The sequence below is a fragment of the Hemitrygon akajei genome, chromosome 21 (assembly GCF_048418815.1).
Source record: "Hemitrygon akajei chromosome 21, sHemAka1.3, whole genome shotgun sequence".
NCBI classification, from domain to species: domain Eukaryota; kingdom Metazoa; phylum Chordata; class Chondrichthyes; order Myliobatiformes; family Dasyatidae; genus Hemitrygon; species Hemitrygon akajei.
This window is the reverse complement of record NC_133144.1, coordinates 58,687,547-58,709,817: the sequence shown is the minus strand read 5'-3', so window position 1 is coordinate 58,709,817 and position 22,271 is coordinate 58,687,547. Positions and strand designations below refer to the sequence as shown.

Here is a 22,271-nt window from a genome sequence, read left to right as displayed (position 1 = left end):
AATCAACGACACCACCCAGCCCAGATCTCTCTTTCAGGGTGGCCTGGTAGCATTGTGGTTATCACAACACTTTGGAGAGCCAGCAATAAAATTAGCGTTTGATTTCTGCTGCCGTCTGTAAGAAGTTTGTATGTTCACCCCATGACCGCCAGGGTTTCCACTGGGTGCTCCGGTTTCTTCCCACTCTCCAAAGACACGCGGTAACGGCTAGTGAGTTGTGGAAATGCTGCGTTGCTGCTGGATGCGTGGTGAAACTTGCAGGTTGTTCAGCACAATCTTCGTTAACTGATTTGATGCAAAGCCACTATTTCACTGTATGTTCCAATGTACAAGTGATAAGTAAAGTTAATATATGCAATCTTATCCCAAAAGAAGATTTTAGAAAAGCCTGAAAGCACGTAACACCAGGCTCAAAGACACCGTCTACCCTGCTGTTATAAGACTATTAAATGGTCCCCTCGTACAATAAGATGGATCATTGATCTCACAATCTACTATATGGCCTTGCACCATATTTATCTACCTGAATAGTATTTTCTCTGTAACATAGAATGCTACACTTTATTCTGCATTCTGTTGTTTATCCCTTGACTATCTCAATGTAATGGTGTGATGAAATGATCTGAATGAACAGAATTCAAAACAAAGTTTTTCTCTCTACTCCACACGTAATAACAAACCAATGACTCTGCAGTTTCTTAAGTAGCCACACCACCCGGCAAGTGCAGAGAAACACACTCAGTGACCTGCTCGTTAATACCAATATCTAACTGGCCAATCATGTGGTGGACACTCAGTACATAAAAGCACGTAGACGTGGTGAAGAGTTTCAGCTGTTGTTCAGATAAAACATCAGAGTGGGGAAGAAATGTGATCGAAGTGACTTTGACAGGATGATTTGAGTATCTCAGAAACTGCCGATCTCTTGGGATTTTCATGCACAACTGTCTCTAGGGTTTACAGAGAAACAAAAATCATCGAGTGAGTGGGAGTCCTGTGGGCGAAAACACATCGTTAATCAGAGAAGTCAGAGGAGAATGGCCAGGCTGGTTCAAGCCAACAGGGAGGCGACTGCAACTCAGATAATCACGCAGTGGTGTGCAGAAGAGCATCTCTGAACACAGAAAACATGGAAGTAGGCCTTTTGGCCCATTGAGACTGTGCCAACTCGTTTTTTGTTCAGTCCCATCCACGTGCATCTATCCAAACTTCTCTTAAAATGGACCCACATCTACCACTTTCGCTGGCAGCCCGTTCCACTTGCACCACCCTCTAAGTGAAGATGATCCCCCTCAGATTCCCCTTAAATATTTCACTTTTGCTTAAACTATGACCTCTAGTTCGAGTGTCACCTGTCCAAAGGGGATAATACCCGCATGCATTCACCCTATCTATACCAGTCATAATTTTGTATACCTCAATGAGATCTCCCCTCATTCTCTTAGGCTCAGGGGAATAAAGTCCTAACCTATTCAAACTGTCTCTCAGGTCCTCAAGTCTAAACAACATCCTTGTAAATTTTCTTAGCGTTCTTTCAAGCTTATTGATACCTTTCCTATAGGAAGGTGACTAGAGCCGCGCACAGAGGTCCAAATTCTGCCTCACCAACGTCTTACATAACTTTGAATTTACATCCCATCTCCTGTAATCAGTGCTCTGAGTTATGAAAGCCAATGTGCCAAAAGCTCTTTTTACAATCTTATCTACCTGTGATGCCACTTTCAAGGAATTATGGATGTCTACTCCCAGATCCCTTTGTTCTATCACACAGCTCAGAGCTTCCATTCATTTGTGCAAGTCTTACCCCGGCTTGTCCTACCAAAGTTGCAACACAGAAAGTTGTGGATGCTGCTCAGCACTTCTGGAAAACAAGCCTCCCCTCCACGAACTCTGTCTACACTGTTCACCGCTCAGAAAGCAGCCAGCATAATCAAAGACACCACCTAGCTCTTCTGGGGTTGCATGGAAGCATTGTGGTTATCACAACACTTTAGAGAAGCCAGACCTAAGATTAGCATTCGATTGCCAATGCAGTCTGGAAGGAGTTTGTGCATCCACCCCATGATTTCCGCTGAGTGCTCTGGTTTCTTCCCACATTCCAGGGACACATGGTAATGGCTAATGAGCTGTGGAAATGCTGCTGGAAGCATGGTGAAACCTGTGGGTTGCCCAGCACAATTTTCATTAATTTGATTCAATACAAAACAACACATTTCACTGTATGCTTCAATGTATAAGTGACAAATAAAAAAAAAATCCAATCTTCTTCCGAACGAAGATTTTTAAAAACCTGAAAGCATGTAACACCAGGTTCAAGGACAGCTTCTACCCTGTTGTTATAAGACTATTAAATGCTCCCCTTGTACAATAAGCTAGATCCTTAATCTCTCAATCTTTTATGGGCTTGCACCTTATTCACTTTGTCTACCAGAATAGCACTTTCCCTGTAACTGCTACACTTTAATTCTGCATTCTTTTGTTGTTTTTCCCATGACTATCTCAATGTAATGGTGTGATAAAATGATCTGAATGAACAGAATTCAAAACAAAGTTTTTCTCTCTACTCCACACGTAATAACAAACCAATGACTCTGCAGTTTCTTAAGTAGCAACACCACCCGGCAAGTGCAGAGAAACACACTCAGTGACCTGCTCGTTAATACCAATATCTAACTGGCCAATCATGTGGTGGACACTCAATGCATAAAAGCACGTAGACATGGTCAAGAGGTTCATCAGAATGGGGAAGAAATGTGATCTAAGTGACTTTGACCGTGGAATGATTGTTGGTGCCAGACGGGGTAGTTTGAGTATTTGAGAAACTGCTGATCTCCTGGGATTTTCATTGACAACGGTCGGTAGAGTTTACAGAGAATGGTACGAGAAACAAAAAAACATTTTGTAAGTAACAGTTCTGTGGGCAAAACCGCATTGTTAATGAGAGAGGTCAGAGGAGAATGGCCAGACTGGTTCAAGCTGACAGGAAGGTGCCAGTAACTCAAGAATGCAGGTGTTACAACAGTGACGTGCAGGAGCTTCTCTAAACATACAAAACATTGATCCTTGAAGTGGGTAGGTTACAGCAGCAGAACACCATGGACATAAACTCAATGGCCACTTTTATTAGGTATGGGAAGTACCTAATAAAGTAGCTAATGAGTCTATATAGAATCCACAACATGGTTATTGGCTGCACATGCCAACTAGTGCAGGCTGGCATTTATTCTCCACATATAGCTCCCCCCCACCATCTAATCCTATTAGCTGTTTCACACACACACACAAAAGACAGCTGATGGAAGTGCCAGGAGTGACATAAGAACTCTCAACCATACACCTGATATTAATTCAGACAATATTACACTAGGATCAAAAACAGGGTAAGCTATTCAACTGTGGGGCCTGTCACATACAGCTTGGATTATGATTGCAGTATGAAGGACCCCACGCCCCCCTCATACAATCTCTTCTCCCTCCTGCCGTCTGGAAAAAGGCTCCGAAGCATTCGGGCTCTTATGACCAGACTATATAACAGTTTCTTCCTCCAAGCTATCAGACTCCTCAATACCCGAAGCCTGGACTGACACCTTGCCCTACTGTCCTGTTTATTATTTATTGTAATGCCTACACTGTTTTTGTGCACTTTATGCAGTCCAATGTAGGTCTGTAGTCTAGTGTAGCTTTCTCTGTTTTTTTTATTACGTAGTTCAGTCTAGTTTTTCATACTGTGTCATGTAACACCATGGTCCTGAAAAATGTTGTCTCATTTTTACTATGCACTGTACCAGCAGTTATGGTCGAAATGACAATAAAAGTGACTTGACTTGACTTGAAACAACACACACAAAATGCTGGTGGAACACAACAGGTCAGGCAGTATCTATAAGGCGAAGCACTGTCGACGTTTCGGGCCGAGACCCTTTGTCAGGACTTGACTTGATAAGATTGATTGCTTAATAGGTCAGGATGTCAAGTGGAATGGAAACTAGGTGGGGAGATGGAGTTGAGGTATACATTAGCTGACATCAAACAAAATGATGGGATAGTTCAAAGGGATGATGGCTTCCTGTTGCCTCTATGTTCCATCACACAGAACCACACACCCCAAAGAAATACAGATTAGAGTTAGTGAGTTGTGGGCATGCTATGTTGGTGCCGGAAGTGTGGCCATTCTTGTGGCTCAGTACAATTCCTGTCGGTTTGATTTTATTCAAACGACTTAGTCCACTATAGGTTTCAATGTATATGTGATAAGTAAAGCTAAACTTTATGAGAGGCCATTCAGCCCATAGGTTGTTCCTCATTCAATGACATCACTAATGAGAATCCTGTCTCCCATAGGTGTAACAACAGCTTCAAAGGAAATCGATGCGAGGAGTTCCTGCTCTCCAGCCACCAACCAAAGCGGACTGTAAGTTCACTGTTCATCATCCTCACTGTGGTCACCCTGCTCATTGGGGTCCTAGTAATCACGGTCAGGACCTACTTCTATTGCAGGTAAGCACAATTAGTCATTGGACCTCTCCAAAGGGAAACATGAGCCAGGCAGGGCTAGGGAGGAAGAGAAGGAGAAAAGATTTGTATTATTCAGTGTATGACCTGGCCATCACCTCCCTCTGGTCCCCGTCTTCCTTCCCTTCCTGTCCTATCACATTCCTTCTTCTTCAGCCCTTTACCTCTTTCCCTATCCCCTCCCAGCTTCTTACTTCACTTCCCTCCCCCATCCATCCACCACCTTCCCCCTTACCTATCACCACCTACTCCCTCCATACTCTTCTCCCTTTCTTTCCAGTCCTGAAGAAGGGTCTCGCCCAAAGTATCGATTGGTTATTCCCCTCCATAGATGCTGCCTGTCCCGCTGAGTTCCTGCAGCATTTTGCCCTGCTTGGTATCTGAGTTAAGTAAAGTTTTAGTCAAGTCAAGTTTTTCCAAGTTCTACTTTAAGGGACCAACTTAAGGTAGAACAGCAACGCAGCAGATAATGCAACTCTCTCACGACTCCATCGATCTGGGTGCGGTCCATGAGGAATTTGAACATTTTTTTCTGTGACTATGTAGAGTTCCCCTGGATGCTCTGAATTCCCCTTGCATTCCAAAGACTTGCTGGCTGCTGAAAATTTCCCTTGAAGAATCAGGTTAATGGGCATACGCAGAAGTAGAAATAACTAGAAAATATACTCAATGGTCACTTTATTAGGTACACCTGATCATTAATGCAAATATCTGATCAGCCAATCATGTGGCAGCTACTCAATGCTTCAAAGCATGCAGACATGGCCAAGAGGTTCAGTTGTTGATCACACTAAACATTAGACATGACTGTGGAATGATTGTTGGTGCCAGACAGGGTGGTTTGAGTATCTCAGAAACTGCCGACCTGCTGGGATCTTCAGGCTCAATATCTTCTGAAGTTTACAGAGAATGGGACAAAATCCAACCAGTGAGCAGTAATTCTGTGGGGAAAAACATCTTATTAATGAGAGAGCTCAGAGGAGAGTGAGTAGGCCGGTTCCAGTCGACAGGAAGGAGACAGTAACTCAAATAACCAAGCATTATTCGAGTTACTGTTGGAAACCAGTGAAATGCAGAATAGGATTTCTAAACTCACAACATGTCGAAACTTGGAGTGGGTAGGCTACAGCAGCAGAAGGCCACGATCATACACTTAGGGGGCAGTTTATCAGATACATGAGGTACTTCGTAAAGTGGCCACTGAGTGTAAATATCTGCCTAACCCTAACCCCTAACAATCTGCTGGAGGAAGTGGGTCAAACCACATCAACAAGGCGAATAGTCGTGGCCTTTCCCCCAGGGTAGGGAAGTTCAGTCCTGATGCAGGTTTTCAACCTGAAACATTGATAATTCCTTTCCTCCCTCTTTTAGTGCTCAACCCCGCTGAGTTCCTCGGGCAGGCTGTCTGTTGCTCCAGGCTCCGGCGTCTGCCGTCTCTCATGTCTCTGTGGAAATAAATAGGGCTATGGAACCAGACAGCACAGAAATGAGCCCTTCAGCCCAACACAAAGTCAAAAAGCAGTGTCAACACTGAGTTTACTGTCTGTTGCATGCACAAGTGCAATAAAAACTTGCAACAACATCGCAGGCACAATGCATTAGTCAAGTCAAGTTGCTTTCTATTGTCATTTTGACCATAAACTGCAGGTACAGTACACAGTAAAAACAGAACAACGTTCCTCCAGGACCCTGGTGCTACATGAAACAACACAAAACTACACCAGACTACAGACCTACACAGGACTACATAAAGTGCACAAAACAGTACAGGGCAGTACAATAATTAATTAATTAATTAATTAACTAACAAGACAATACGCACAGTAGAGGACAAATTTCAATATAATAGTAAATGATGTAGATGTCAGTTTAGACTCTGGATATTGAGGAGTCTGATGGTTTGGGGGAAGAAACTGTTGCATAGTCTGGTCGTGAGAGCCCAAATGCTTCGGTACTTTTTCCCAGATGGCAGGAGGGAGAAGAGTTTGTATGAGGGGTGCGTGGGGTCCTTCACAATGTTGTTAGCTTTGCGAGTGCAGTGTGTCATGTAAATGTCTGTAATGGTGGGAAGAGAGACCCCGATGATCTTCTCAGCTGACCTCACTATCTGCTGCAGAGTCTTGCGATCCGAGACGGTGCAATTTCCGAACCAGGCAGTGATGCAGCTGCTCAGGATGCTCTCAATACAACCTCTGTAGAATGTGGTGAGGATGGGGGGTGGGAGATGGACTTTTCTCAGCCTTCATAGAAAGTAGAGAAGCTGCTGGGCTTTCTTGGCTATGGAGCTGGTGTTGATGGACCAGGTGAGATTCTCTGCCAGGTGAACACCAAGAAATTTGTTGCTCTTAACGATCTCAACGGAGAAGCCGTCAATGTTCAGTGGAGAGAGGTCGCTCCGTGCTCTCCTGAAGTCAACAACCATCTCTTTTGTTTTGTTCACATTCAGAGACAGGTTGTTGGCTCTGCACCAGTCCGTTAGCCGCTGCACCTCCTCTCTGATTGCTGACTCGTCATTCTTGCTGATGAGACCCAGCACGGTGGTGTCATCAGCAAATTTGATGATGTGATTCGAGCTGTGTACTGCTCGTAGAGACCAATGTTCATTAGAAAAACACAAATTAACCATAATTATACAGGAATTAATACGATTAGAACTAAAACCAAAGTTAAGTTAATTGTAATGCAAAAGTGTTGCTATACTGAAGGATTAGTTAGTGATTATTTCTCTCTGCTAACTGAGCTAGTCATATTTGCCTATGTTTGGCCCACATTACACTAAACCTTCCCTACCTATACAGTCGTTGAGTACTACAGCACTGATGCAAACCCTTCAGCCCATCTAGATCATGCCAAACTATTAGTTCCCCCAACCTGCACTGGACCATAGCTCTCCACACCCCTCTCATCCATGTACTTATCCAAATTCTCTTAAATCTTGAAATTGAAGCTGAGAGCTCGACACTGTCACCACCCTGAGTAAAGACGTTCTCCTTCAAGTTTCTCTTAAACATTTCACCTTTCACCCTTAACCCATGGCCTCCAGTTCTAGTCTCACCCAATCTCAGTGGAAAAAGCCTCTTCTCCCTCCTGCCGTCTGGGAAAAGGCACCGGAGTATTCGGGCTCTCACGATCAGACTATGTAACAGTTTCTTCCCCCAAGCTATCAGACTCCTCAATACCCAGAGTTTGGACTGACACCAACTTACTGTCCTCTACTGTGCCTATTGTCCTGTTTATTATTTACTGTAATGCCGGCACTGTTTTGTGTACTTTATGCAGTCCTTGGTAGGTCTGTAGTCTAGTGCAGTTTTTTTCTCTGTGTTGTTTTTACATAGCTCAGTGTAGTTTTTGTACCGTTTCATGTAACACCATGGTCCTGAAAAACATTCTCTCGTTTTTACTGTGTACTGTACCAGCAGTTATGGTTGAAATGACAATAAAAAGTGACTTGACGACTTAAATGTAACTGTACCTGCCTCAACTGTTTCCTATGGCAGCTTGATCCATATGCTCACCATTCAGTGTGTGAAAGCGCTGCCCCTTGGCTCCTTTTAAAGCTTTCTTCTCTCACATTATACCAATGCCCTCCAATTCTGAGAGGGGCAAGAGCTGGCACATAAGGAGAGGTTGTGGGCAGATGGAGTTGGGTGGTGCTGGGAAGGAAGGATTTTCCATTTATCTATGCCTCTCATGATTTTATGAACCTCTATAAGAAGAAATTAAGAGGAATGGGATTAATCTGAGTGTTAGAATTAACTTAATAGGCTAAATGGCCTCTTTCACCAGTGTAAGAAAATGTGAGACACAGAACAAAATGATCTGCTTTGATCTCCAATGCCTTTTCAAGTCTTCCGAAGGCAAGAGCATATGCTGGAGTCACCAGCAAACTTCTGCTGTCATGTGTAGCCACAACCTTTGTGTTAGAACATGCAGAGCTTCTGCAAACTCACTGGATATAAATCATGAGCTGTAGCCACAGCTGATATTTCAACCTTCGCTCACCACTTACCTGGGCGTGAGAGAAGAGTAACATTCCTATGGTGCCTTTCGAGATCGAAGGATAAAGCCTGTCTTATAAAAATAAAAGACAGCATAGTTGATCGTAAAGTGTGGTCATGATTGTAACGTAGGGAACCTATCACCCAAGCTGTACCCAGCAAGCTCCCGCAATGCACTACCATAAGGTACAGTGGTAGAGCAGTTAGCATAACGCTTCACAATGCTAGCGACCCAAGTTCATTTCCCACTGCTGACTGTAAAAAGGTTTATAGGTTCTCCCCATGACCAGGTGAGTTTCCTCTGAGTACTCCAGTTTCGTCCCACATTCCGACTGACATACATTTAGGGTGAGTCATTTGTGGGTATGCTGTGTTGGCAACAGAAACATGGCAATAACATGCAGGCTGCCCCAGCACAATCCTCGGACTGTGTTAGTCATTGATGCAAAATGATGCATTTCACTGTATGGTTTGATGCACGTGTGACAAATAAAGCTAATCTTTAATCTGGATTATCAGTTTGGGGGGGGGAGGACATATAGTTTTAGCTAGGTTTCCTCAAAATATAGCCACTAGGTTGGCTCATCTTGTCCATGTCAGCTCACAGAGTCATGCTGCTTACCCACCAATTAATTGTTTAATCCTCCCCATATTTCCATTAATTCTACCTAAAGCCTACACCAGGGTGATTTACAGCAGCCAATCAACTTACCAGGCCACATGGCTTTGGGATAAGGGTGGAAACCAGAGCATTCGGGGGAAATTGACATGGTCACGGAGAGAACATGCAAGCTCCACATAGCGCCCAAGGTCAGGACTGAACCCGAGTCACTGGAGTTATAAGGACAGTTCCACTTTCTCAAAGCCAAACACGCTGCCGGAGGAACTTGATGGATCAGTCAGCATCTGTGGAGGGAAACAGACAGTTAGCATTGTAAATTGAGACCCTTCATTTGCACAACTGTATGAGGGATATAGCCTATATATAGAGATGAAGGGTAGGAGAAGGGCAAGAACTGGAAAGTGAGGAGAGGTTGTGGGCAGATGGAGTTGGGTGGTGGTGGTGATGCACCATCAATAACTCTCGGAGACTGGAAGTGAACGATAGGCTTTTATTAACAGCAAAAGGGAGCACGACATCTCAGAGACTGAGGGAGGAGCAGTGCCCCAATCGCCTTTATACAGGGGTCTGTGGGAGGAGTCACAGGAGCAGTCAGCAGAGGGGCGTGTCCAGACAGGTATACATAGTTTACCACAGGTGGGAAGGATGGAAGAGAGAGACAGAGGCTGGGAAGTGATAGGTTGAGGCAGCAAATGGCTGCAGATCACAGAATCTAGAGCATAGGACAGTACAATGTCCCTACCGTCATTAGGGCAAAAGGTTCAGCCAACTGGAGCACACAAGGAGTAAAGTGGTGATGGTCTGGATATGTTGATAGAACATAGAACAGCACAAGCTCAATGGTTCATGATGTTGTGTTGACCTTTTAAGTGTGAATAACAAACTATCTGCTGGTGGAAACTGACAGGACGATAAGCAACTGAGGATGGAAAAGAACTGCCCATGTTTTAGGTCAAAACCCTGCATCAGGTTATCCAGCTTCTCCAGCTACCTGCAGGCTCCTGTCTTTCCTTTGTAGTTGAACTGTCCCTGAAGCTTTAATTGAGCTAATTAAAATAGAAAGTTCACAAAACTGGAAAAAATAAACACCCTGGGACAGTTCCAGTGCTGATGAAGTGTCTCAGCACGAATGTCCCTGTTTGTTCTCCTCCATAGATGCAGCTGACCAGCGGAGATCATCCAGACTTTTATGTGTTGCTCTTGAACCCAGATGTCTGAAGCTGTGAAGTAGCAGCTCTGCTCACTGCACCACTTACACTGTCCTTCAGACTGAGTTTAATAAGGGCAAGTAGGGTTGGAGGAGGGTGGGGAAATGATTTGAAAAGGATGAGAAGAAGATCGGGTGGTCTGATCTCAGTGTGGATTGGGACGAGGGCAATATTGAATTGGAAGAGTACCTTCCCCCAACCCCAGCTGTGCAAACTTCCCGGCAAGTCTAGCAGTGTCCATTCAGCACTTGTTAGTCTCAGATCTGTGCTTGTTTTCCAGGAAACGGCAGCAGAAGAGAAGGAAGGAGCGGGGCAGGAGCCTGTACCAGGTGGTGGCCAGACACAGGGACAAAGGCACTGGAGCCACAAAGTATGAGCAAGACTGCCAAAACATCTAAGTGCGCGGCTACTGTGCAGAAGTAGCCTACATCCTTAGACGGCCTCATTCTGAATCAGTGAACCATTAAGCTACGAATTTCTCACTTTCCTTTCAGAGCAGCATCTTCAGTTACTGCCCGCCTGAAACCTTTCCCTCTCAGAACCACACCTTCAAATCCCATCACCTCCCAATCCCTCATGGTGACCAACAAGGCGAATGAACTGAAAATTGCTCATCTCCAAACCAACTCAAACATCCAAGAATGACTATAAATGTGTTACCTGCTTTGTGGATCAACTGCTAAGGCTGAATGTGAAAGGAAACAATTTCTCGTAGCTTAACTGCTGAATTAAAAGAACTATGTTACAACAGTGTTGCTCTACTGCTCGATACACTTCAGGATGGTTTCACCCTTAGCAACATGACTTCACTGCTCTTTTCAGCAGAGCCAATACTCACCCAAGCAGGTAACACTGTCCTGGAATGAGTGTTTGACTGCACAGACCCGTTTCTGGCTTGATTTGTGAGTGAGATTGGGATGGTCAAAGTTATTGTCCAATTCCTGAATGGCCTTGAGGCGGTGATGGTGAGGGCTTCACTCCATGTGCTACAGTCTTGTTATGGGGAGATCATAACACAAGAGATTGTGCAGGTGCTGGAAATCTTGAGCAACCCACACAAAATGCTGGATGGACTCTCCAAATCAGAAGCTTCTAGGGAGGTGAATAAACAGCTAATCATTCGAGCCAAGACTCTTCATTGTGATCCTTCATGAGGACCGTTTGATGGCTGTGGACCTGTACTCACTGGAGCAATGAGGGAGGATCTCATTGAAATCTATCAAATATTGAAAGGCCTAGATAGAGTGGATGCAGAGAGGATATTTCCTAAAATGGGGAATCTAGGGCCAAAGGGTGCAATATTTGTGCAGAATATAGTGCGATGCTTTAGAACTGAGATGAAGAAGAATTTCTTTAGCAAGAGAGGGTGAATCTGTGGAATCCAATGCCAGACGGCTGTGAAGATCAAGTCATTGAGTGTATTTAAAGCAGAGGTTGGTACCTTCATAATTACTAAGGGTGTCAACCGTTATGGGGAGAAGGCAGAAAAATGGGGTTGAGAGGGAAAATAACTCAGCTACAAATCAAATGGCAGAGAAATGGCCTAATTCTGCTCCCATTTCTTATGGTCCTAAGTATCAACTAATTATTCCCCTCCATAGATCTTGCCCGAGTTCCTCCAGCATCTTGTGCATCCTGTTATTGGACCCAGTGACAATGTTCAATACTGGCATCCTCTGTTTGTGCGTTCCTTCCCATGTGCATGTGGGTTTCCTCCCACAGTCCAAAGACATACTGGTTAGTAGGTTAATTAGTCATTGTAAAGAGTCCTGTGATTAGGCCAGGGTTAAATTGGTGGGTTGTTGGGCGGCGTGGATCAAAGTGCCGAAATGGTGCTGTATCTCCAAGTAAATAAAACAACAGTATGTTTTGAAAAGTGTCAGAATGCATCATTCTGCATGTAGTGTATCAAATCAATCCTGTATATTTCTTTTCTGAATATCTTTACATCTTGCCATATTTTAATTACACTTGTCAACTTTTACCATTAGAAATTGTCTCCCTATTTCTAATAGAAAATATCTATGTAATCCTTTGTTGTAATTACACCTCCTGGTTAATGGTACCACTGCAGTGCTTCCCTCTCCTGTTGAATGCCCACCCCCAATGCATCCCACACATCCTTTTGTTTCACAGGAGGGTTCCTCTGCTTTGCAAACTACAAACCCCATTTCCAGAAAAGTTGGGATATTTTCCAAAATGCAATAAAAATAAAAATCTGTGATATGTTAATTCACGTGAACCTTTATTTAACTGACAAAAGTACAAAGAAAAGATTTTCGATAGTTTTACTGACCAACTTAATTGTATTTTGTAAATATACACAAATTTAGAATTTGATGGCTGCAACACACTCAACAAAAGTTGGGACAGAGGCATGTTTACCATTGTGTTACATCACCTTTCCTTTTAATAACACTTTTTAATCATTTTGAAACTGAGGATACTAATTGTAGTAGATTTGCAATTGGAAATTTTGTCCATTCTTGCTTGATATAAGACTTCAGTTGCTCAACAGTCTGTGGTCTCCGTTGTCTGATTCTCCTCTTCATGATGCGCCATACATTTTCAATAGGAGATAGATCTGGACTGGCAGCAGGCCAGTCAAGCCCATGCACTCTGTGTCTACAAAGCCACACTGTTGTAGCCCATGCAGAATGTGGTCTGGCATTGTCCTGCTGAAATAAGCATGGACGTCCCAGGAAGAGACGTCGCCTTGATGGCAACATATGTCTCTCTAAAATCCTAATATACACCTCAGAGTCAATGGTACCTTCACATACATGCAACTCACCCATACCGTGGGCACTGATGCACCCCCATACCATCACAGATGCTGGCTTTTGCACCTTTCGCTGATAACAATCAGGATGGTCATTTTCATCTTTGGCATGGAGTACTCGTCACCCGTTTATTCTGAAAACTAGCTGAAATGTGGACTCATCTGACCACAGCACACGGTTCCACAGTCTTTTGGTCTATCTGAGATGAGCTCAGGCCCAGAGAACTCACCAGCGTTTCTGCATAGAGTTGATGTATGGCTTCCTCCTTGCATAATTCAGTTTCAAGTTGCATTTCTGGATGCAGTGACGGACTGTGTTAAGTGACAATGGTTTTCCGACGTACTCCCGAGCCCAGGTGGCTATAATTGTCACAGTACCATGATGGTTTCTTAGGCAGTGCCACCTGAGGGCTCGAAGATCACGCGCATTCAACAGTGGTTTCCGACTTTGCCCTTTACGCACTGAGATGTCTCTGAATTCTCTGAATCTTTTCACAATATTATGTACTGTAGATGTTGAAAGACCTAAATTCTCTGCAATCTTGCGTTGGGAAATGTTCCTTTTGAACTGACTAACAATTTTCTCACGAATTTTGGCACAAAGGGCTGAGCCACGACCCATCCTTGCTTGCAAAGACTGAGCCTTTGATGGACGCTACTTTTATACCCAGTCATGATACCTCACCTGCTACCAATTAGCCTGCTTAATGTGGAGTCTTCCAAACCTGTGTTACTTGAATATTCTGTGCACTTTTCAATGTTATTTTAACTCTGTTCCAACTTTTGCTGAGTGTGTTGCAGCCATCAAATTCTAAATTTGTGTATATTTACAAAATACAATTAAGTTGGTCAGTAAAACTATTGAAAATCTTTTCTTTGTACTTTTGTCAGTTGAATTAACATATCACAGGTTTTTGTTTTTATTGCAGTTTGGAAAATATCCCAACTTTTCTGGAAATGGGGTTTGTACTTTCAGCGTTGTTGTTTACCACTAGCAAGCAAACAAGGTGATATCAGAAAGACAAAAGAATGCAAAGTCTTAAAATGGACTTGATATACCAGCCAACTTTAAGTAACTGCATTATCTTGACAGTTCAAGCCAAGAGTGCAGGTGCTGGAATCTGGTGCAATATGAAAAGGGTTGGAGGAACTCATCAGGTCAGGCAGCATCTAGGGAGGGAAATGGACAGTTGAAGTTTCGGGTTGAGACCCTTCATCTGAACTGGAAAGAAAGGGGGAAGATAGCCGGTATAAAAAGGTAAGGGGAAGGGGTGAACAAGAGCTAGCAAGTGAGAGGTGAAGGGTGATTGGCACACAAGGTAGGAACGATGTCGAAAGCTGAAAGGTGATAGGTGGAAGTGACAAAGGCACGAAGCTGATGGAACCTGGGGTCAGAGGGCAGTGGTGCAATGGAATAAAGGGAGGGAGGGAGGGAGTGTGTTGATGATGGGCAGGTGGAAACAGGAAGACGGTGGGGAGGAGAAAGACAGTAATGGAAGCCAATTAAATAAGTTGGAGAAAGAAAAGGAAACATGGGGGGAGGGAGGACAGAGGGGGAGCGGTTACGGGAACAATTTAACTCTTCTCAGGCTTCCAGCTGGATACAGGTAGCGATCATAACCGACGTTTCCATGACAAAATGCCATCTTCATCAAGGCTGATGCCTGGGCATGTCTTGTCAGGCGGTATTTATACACCTGTACTCCACCCCTCCTGATTGGTTAGTCCTCGTCCAATCAGGTTTCCGCTCACCCACCTTGTTTACGATCGAATTCCTGTTCTTAGAGAGAGACCTTCGTCTTTGTAAAAATTCTTTTCCTCTAGTTTTATTTCAATGGCGGTCCCAAAAGCCATTGGTGCGGCACAGTACTTTTGTGTCATCGAAGTCAATCCCATGTCCATTGCGAACGTAATGTTCTGCTCCCGCTGATTTCCCCGGGTAACCCAAACGGATACACCGGGTTTCCACCGTGCCCCGTCTGGCGGATAATCCACTGCTCCGCGTACACAGGGAATCCTGTAAATGCCGGCTGACCCGAGTCCCAGGTCATCTTTGACTCACATCAGCTGTGATTTGAGCTCCTTTAAGAGTTTGTGGATGGCATTAATCCGGTACAGGATCCTGGCGGTCCTTCTAGAAACTGGAGAGATATAGGGAAGACTGGTGGCAGCGATGGATTCCTCTTTGTTGTTAGCTTTCCTGTTTTTTTCCATCAGCAATTTTAAGGGCCCAATTGATTTCCTTCACCTTGTAGCCAATGTTTAGGAACCTCTTATTTCCTCCGGGTCCGAAATAGTTTTCGCAAGGTTAATCAAAACTGCTCTACGTTGGGAGGCGTGATGATGGCTATTATTGTGGGTTTCCGATAGATGCCATGTCCGAGACTACCGTCCAGTTTCTGTCGTATTAGAATGTGTCCAGGAATGGGAAGCAACCATTCTTCCCCATCTCCATCATAATAGAATGTTCAGATGGTCGTGAAACTGTTAAAGTTAACTTGTATAAAATTAAATTTGTTTTTCCTTTGGCAGAAATACAGTGTAAATACATAAATTACTATAAACTACAAAAATAAATAAAAAGAGCAAAAAAAAACCAAGGTCGTGCTCGAGGGCTGTTCATAAATCTGATGGCTGACAGGAGGAAGCTGTGACTGTATAATATTAGACCACAAGACATAGGAGCAGAATTAGGTCATTTGGCCCATCAAGGCTGCTCCGCCATTTCATCATGGCCGATCCATTTTTCCTCAGCCCTAGTCTCCTGCCTTCTTCCCGTATCCCTTCATGCCCTGACAAATCATAAATCTATCAACTTCTCCCTTAAATATATATAAAGGATTGACTTCCACAGCTGCCTGTGGCAAAGAATTCCACAGATCCACACTCTTCTGGCTAAAGAAATTCCTCCTCACCTCCATTGTAAAAGGAATCCCCTCTATTCTGAGGTTGTGTCCTCTGGTTTTAGACTCTCCCACCACTGGAAACATCCTCTCCACATCCACTCCAGCAAGGCCTTTCATCATTTGATAGGTTTCAATGAGGTTAGCCTCATTCTTTTGAAGTCTAGTGAATACAGGCCCAGAGCAATCAGGTATGACAAGCTATTCAATCTTGGAATCATTTATATGAACCTGCTTTGAACCCTCTTCCATTTCAGCACATCCTTTCAAGGATAAGTGTCCCAAAACTGCTCACAATATTCCAAGTGAGGCCTTGTCAGGTTCAGTATTACATTGGTTACAAAGGTTCAATATTACATTCTTGCTTTTATATTCTAGTCCTCTTGGAAATAAATGCTAACATTGCATTTGCCTTCCTCACCAGCAATCACAGACTGGGGTTCGACTCCTGCCACTGTCTGTAGGGAGTTTGTACGTTCTCCCTGTGACCGTGTAGGTTTTCCCCTACATCCCAATGGCTAACGGTTAGGGTTAGTAAATTGCATGCATGCTATGTTGACACCAGAAACATGGCAACACTTGCCAGCTGTCCCAAGCACAATTCTAGGACTCGGTCGTTGATGCAAAGCGACACATTTTGCTGTAAGTTTTGGCGTATGTGTGACAAATAAAGCTAATCTTTTTATCTAAGACCATCTTGTTGCCCGATTGATTTATTATTGTGTTGACATCATGACTTCAAGAGTGAACTGAGACTCTGTGAAAAGTTCCTGTTTGCACGCTACTGGACAGGTCCTAGCACGGCGGAGTAATGGTTAGCGCAACACTTTGCAGTACAGGAGTCCTGGGTTCAGTTCTCGCTGCTGCCTGGAAGGAGTTTGCATGTTCTCCCCGTGACCACGTGGTTTCCTCCAGGAGCTCCAGTTTCCTCCCACAGTCCAAAGACGTACCTGTCGGTAGGTTAACTGGTCATTGTAAATTGTCTCATGATTAGGCTCAGGATTAAATTGGGGGTTACTGAGCCTTGAAGGGCCTATGCCATGCTGTGCCTCTAAATGAATAAATAAATACGTAATTACATTGGGGTAATAAAGAAAAGGATGCAAGATAGAGTGCTGCATTTACAGACAGTGCAATGCTGGTAAAGAAATAAAATGCAAAGGCCATGACAAAGTAGACTGGTGTATGAGGTCCTTTCAAGAGGCTTATTGGAACAGTGGGATAGAAGCTGCAATTGAGCCTGGTGGTACGTGTTCTGAAGGTTATTTTCACAGTCACCATTATTGGCAACTGCATTTTATTCCAGATTTATTCACTTAATTAAATTCAAAACCCACACCCGTGAAGTGAAATTTGTACTCATTGATGAATAACTGATCACATTACATTAATCACATTTTTGTACAACAATGGCATCTGCCATTTGGCCCATTCCTACGGACTCTCTTGGGGTTCATCTATGCATCGAAATACTGTTGGGAGATCAGCTACAATGCAAAATTTACTAATCTAAGGCACACGGGACTATTAAATGGTTTGAGCAAAGAAAATGAAGGCCATTCAGCCCATTGTGTGCATGTTGATTGTCTCTTGCTCCACCCTTCAGCTCTTTCCCCATAGCCTTACCACAATATTTCTTCACTCTTGAAGGTCATGATGTTTCCAACAAGCCTGCAGGCAGTGCATTCCAGGGACAAGTCAGATGTTGTAAAAAAAAACTTCATTGTGTCACTCTTAATTCACCCCACCCTTTAATTTCTATCTGTTTGCTCCTGTCCATAAAAGGAAACAACCTCCTCTATCTACTGTGTCCACACCCTTCATCATGTTGGTACACTCCCGTCAAACCTGACCCTGTTCTTCTTTTGTAACTCGTTCCTGTACTCTCACTAATGCATTTAAATAGCCATCAGAATTTACTTTATTTTTATTTAGAGATACGGCACTTTAACAGGTCCTTCCGGCCCAATGAGACTGCAGCGCCCAATTACACCGATGTGATCTTATTAATCTACTGCCCTGTATGTCATTTAGACTGTGGGTGAAAGCTGGAGGAAACCCATGCGGTCACGGTGAGAATCTACAAACTCCTCACAGACAGTAGTGGGAATTAAACCCAATTCTCCCAGCTGGACATATGTTCCATGAAGCATGATTTCTCTGTGTATATACAGAGATAAACAGTGATAAAGCCCAGGTATTCCCACGACATACTTCCAGATGTCCAGGACAAAGCAATGGGCAGGAAAACCACACCAGACACTAACCACCTTGCAAACTGCCTTATCCAAAAGCTCTCTTCTGGTAAGCACCACAGGGCTGGCAAAACAACAAAAAAGTTCACGTCATCGTAAAAGTTTCTTCCCCCACCTATTTAACCTGTTCACAGGTGGGAGGGGGCAGTGACAGACCATTCATTATCCCATAGACCACTTCTATACCCCTAACACAGCACTGTAAATACTTTAAACCACTTTTTATAATGCTCTTTACATTGTAAATACATGATGGTATTTATGCATATTTTATTCTATATCCATACTTGAACCTCTAACTTTATATTTTTAATATAATTCTTTATCCTTTAAAATTGATGAAGTTGTTTTTTATTGCATGTCACACCCTGCCCAACACAGCACAGCAAATTCCAAATACATACATATATATATAGCAAATGAAGTTGATCCTCGATCCTGTCCCTACTTCCCACATTAAATAATCAGCCTGTGAATGGAATAAATTTTCCAGTAATCTCAACAGACCTTTAGCTTTTTCCTTCCCACCTGAAAACTGCAGGCTCCGTCAGTAACTCAACCAATGTATGTGATCCTAATGTCTTATTACTGGAGGAATAATCAACCCTGTCTTGACAACAGTGTGCAATTTTATACAGTGGAAAAAAACAGTGATAATTGTCAGTGTGCATGCATATATTTTAGTATCTTCCCTATGATAAAAGAAATTTAATGAATGTAATTAGCAACTTTCATTACAGGAACAGAAGTTCTTCCAATTAAGATAAAGATCCCAGAGCTAACAACAAACAGGTCACACCTGCTCCCAAGCAGTAGTTAGAACATAGATCAGTAAAGCTAAGCAAGTTCTCCCATCTCTCTGCGCATCCCTCTACTCATGTAAGGACCAGATCTATGCAGAGCAAGCTTTGTCAGTTTCTTGGGATTTACACATTTAGAGATACAGCATGGTAACAGGTCTTTCTAGCCCAACAAGCTGCACTGCCCAATTATAGTCATGTGACCAATTAACCTACTAATCTGCACGTCTTTGGAATGCAAGCGGATACTGGAGCACCTGGAGGAAACTCGTGTGGTTTTGGGGAGAACTAACGATCTCCTTGCAGTGGCAGAATAGAACCAGAGTCACTGGGACAGTAAGAGTTATGCTGCAGTTCCAATTGAGGATGACTTTCCTCCACTCAAGTGTGATTTCTTTTAATACTGGGGAAGCCTTTGCACACTGTGTAGCGTTGACAAGGAGGATGAAGGATATTCCAAGATGGAGCTTAGCACACACAGATACACTGACCACATTCATGGAGGCAGACACGCAGCCTATTTTTTCAGTTCCTCTCACTCATGTCCCTTTTGTTGCCTCCACCTATCACCTCCCAGCCTCTGTCACCATTTCCGCCCTTCACCTACCAATGGCCCCCCCTCACCTGAATCCATCAATAACTTCAATAGACACAGATTTTGCAGATGCTGGAAATCATGAGCCAGACACACAAAACGCTGGAGGAACTCAGCAGGTCAGGTAGCATCTGTGGAGGGAAATAGTCGATACTTTGGGCAGAGACCCTTCATTGGGTCCAACACTTTGTGTGTGTGTGTGTGTTACCAGCTCTTCCTCCACCCCTTCCCCTTTTTATACCAGCTATCTCCCTTAGTCCAAAAGAAGGGTCTCAACACAAAACATTAACAGTACCTTTGTCTTTCTTCTGCTTTCGCCTGTTACACCACTGGCCATTAGGGAGACAATTACTGCGCCCTTCATTGTCTCAGTAGCTTTCTCTTGATACGCTGTCAGTCATGCAAGTCCCGGGTGAAGATTTAGGATGCTTCTACACAGATGTAGAAAGATTCTCCATTGCTGTTTCCTTAACAGCTTTGTTTGGGTTGTCAGCCCTGAGCTAAACTCCCAAACCTGAAGGATGTACCTTTGTCTGGCTCAATACCTCCAGCAGTTTGTTTCATTTTGCCCGCCTCAATTCCTTCCTCTTATTAATTTCTCCCTTGGTCTCTTTGTACCATTCCCCCTAACTGCCACCCTCAGCCTCCCCACCCTTTGCTTCCCCCTCCATCAACTCTATCATTCCTGCTTGCTTTACTTAAGAGAGTGAGGAAGGATCTCACTGAAATCTACTGAATATTGAAAGGCCTAGACAGAATGGACGTGCAGATGTTAACATCCGTGGAAGAACCTAGAACCAGAGGGCACAGCTTCAGAATACAAGGACGACCCTTTAGAACAGAGATGAGGAGGAAGTTCTTTAGCCAGTGGGTGGTGAATCTGTGGGATTCATTGCCAAAGTGGACGCCAGGTCATTGGGTGTTTTGAAAGCAGAGGTTGATAAGTTTTTGATTTGTAAGGGCATTAAAGGATACAGGGAGAAGGCAGGAGAATGGAGTTAAGACAGAAAACAAATCACCCATGACCGATTGGTGGACTCAATGGTCCAAACAACCTAATTCTGCTCTGATGTCTTATAATTCCACCCATTCCCTCCCCCCCCCCACCCCCAAAATTACTCAGAACTCCATTCATTCCCCAGTTGGGAAGTAGATTCACTCTGCTGGAATGGGATTTTCTCACTTCTATATAAAATTATCTAAATTTCTCTAGCTACACTTTTTTTTCCCCTTAACTCAGCTAGAAAATTTCTCCATTTTCCTGCACAGCACGTACACAAAATGCTGAAGGGACTCAGCAGGTCAGACAGCATCCACAGATGGAAATAAACAGTTGACATTTCGAGCTGAGGCCGTTCATTAGGACTGGAAAGGAAGGGGGCAGAAGCTCGAATTAGAAGGTGGAGGGAGGGGAAGGAGTACAAGCCAACAGATGAGGGAGGAAGGTGGTGGTGGGGGGGGTGATATGAGAAGCTGGAAGGGGATAGGAAAAGGGCTGAAGAAGGAATCTAACAGGAGAGAGGATCATAGGAGAAAGGGAAGGAGGGGAACTGAGGGCAGAGAGGAGAAAGAAAGTGGTGAGAGGGCCATCAAAATGGGGGTAAAACCAAAAAGGAGGCAGGGTTTAAGGTGGAGTGTAGTGGCTATTGGAAGTCAGAGAAATCGTTGTTTATACCATCACATTGAAGGCTAGCCAGATAGAGTACGAGTTGTTACTCTCCCAACCTGTGTTTGGCCTCATTGTGGCAGTAGAGTCTATGGACTGTTATGTTGGAGTACTTGGTGACACAGGACAAAGTCAGCTGGTTTCCTTCAGGGAAAATCTTGCCTGACGAACCTGTTGAGGAGATTACAAGTAGGATAGAGAAAGGGGATGCAGTGGATGTTGTATATTTGGACTTTCAGAAGGCCTTTGACAAGGTGCCACACGAGGCTGCTTACCAAGTTAAGTGTCCATGGTATTACAGGAAAGTTACTAACACGGTTAGAGTATTGGTTGATTGGTAGGAGGCAGTGAGTGGGAATAAAAGGATCCTTTTCTGGTTGGCTGCCAGTGACTAGTGGTGTTCCGCAGGGGTTGGTGTTGGGACTTCTTTTTACGCTGTATACAAATGATTTAGATGATGGAATAGATGACTTTGTTGTCATTTGCAGATGGTATGAAGATTGGTGGAAGGGCAGGTAGTGTTGAGGAAACAGGTAGGATGCAGAAGGACTTAAGACAGATTAGGATAGGCAAGAAAGTGGCAAATGAAATACAATGTTGGAAAATTCATGGTCATGTACTTTGGTAGTAGAAATAAATGTGCAGACTATTTTCTAAACAGGGAGAAAATCCAGTAATCTGGGATACAGAGGGACCTGGGAGTCCTTGTGCAGAACACCCTGGAGGTTAATGTGCGGGTTGAATCTGTAGTGAGGAAGACAAATGCCATGTTAGCATTCATTTCAAGAGGTCTAGAATACAAGAGCAAGGATGTGATGCTGAGATTTTATAAGATACTAGTGAGGCCTCACCTTCAGTATTGTGAACAGTTTTGGGACCATCATCTTAGAAAAGATGAGCTGGCATTGGAAAGGATCCAGAGGAGGTTCA

At 43.8% G+C, this 22,271-nt stretch overlaps 1 protein-coding gene across 1 annotated transcript in view; it reads left to right on the top strand.

Moving 5' to 3' along the window:
- Window positions 1-12,270, top strand: part of LOC140714487 (pro-neuregulin-4, membrane-bound isoform-like) — a 40,113-nt gene extending 27,843 nt beyond the window's left edge. Inside the window, exons 4-5 of the mRNA XM_073025783.1 lie at window positions 4,342-4,497; window positions 10,621-12,270. Of these exons, the coding sequence (XP_072881884.1) occupies window positions 4,342-4,497; window positions 10,621-10,738 (274 nt within the window). The 3' untranslated portion in view covers window positions 10,739-12,270. The remainder of the gene's footprint in view (window positions 1-4,341; window positions 4,498-10,620) is intronic.
- The last annotated feature ends 10,001 nt before the right edge of the window (window positions 12,271-22,271 follow it).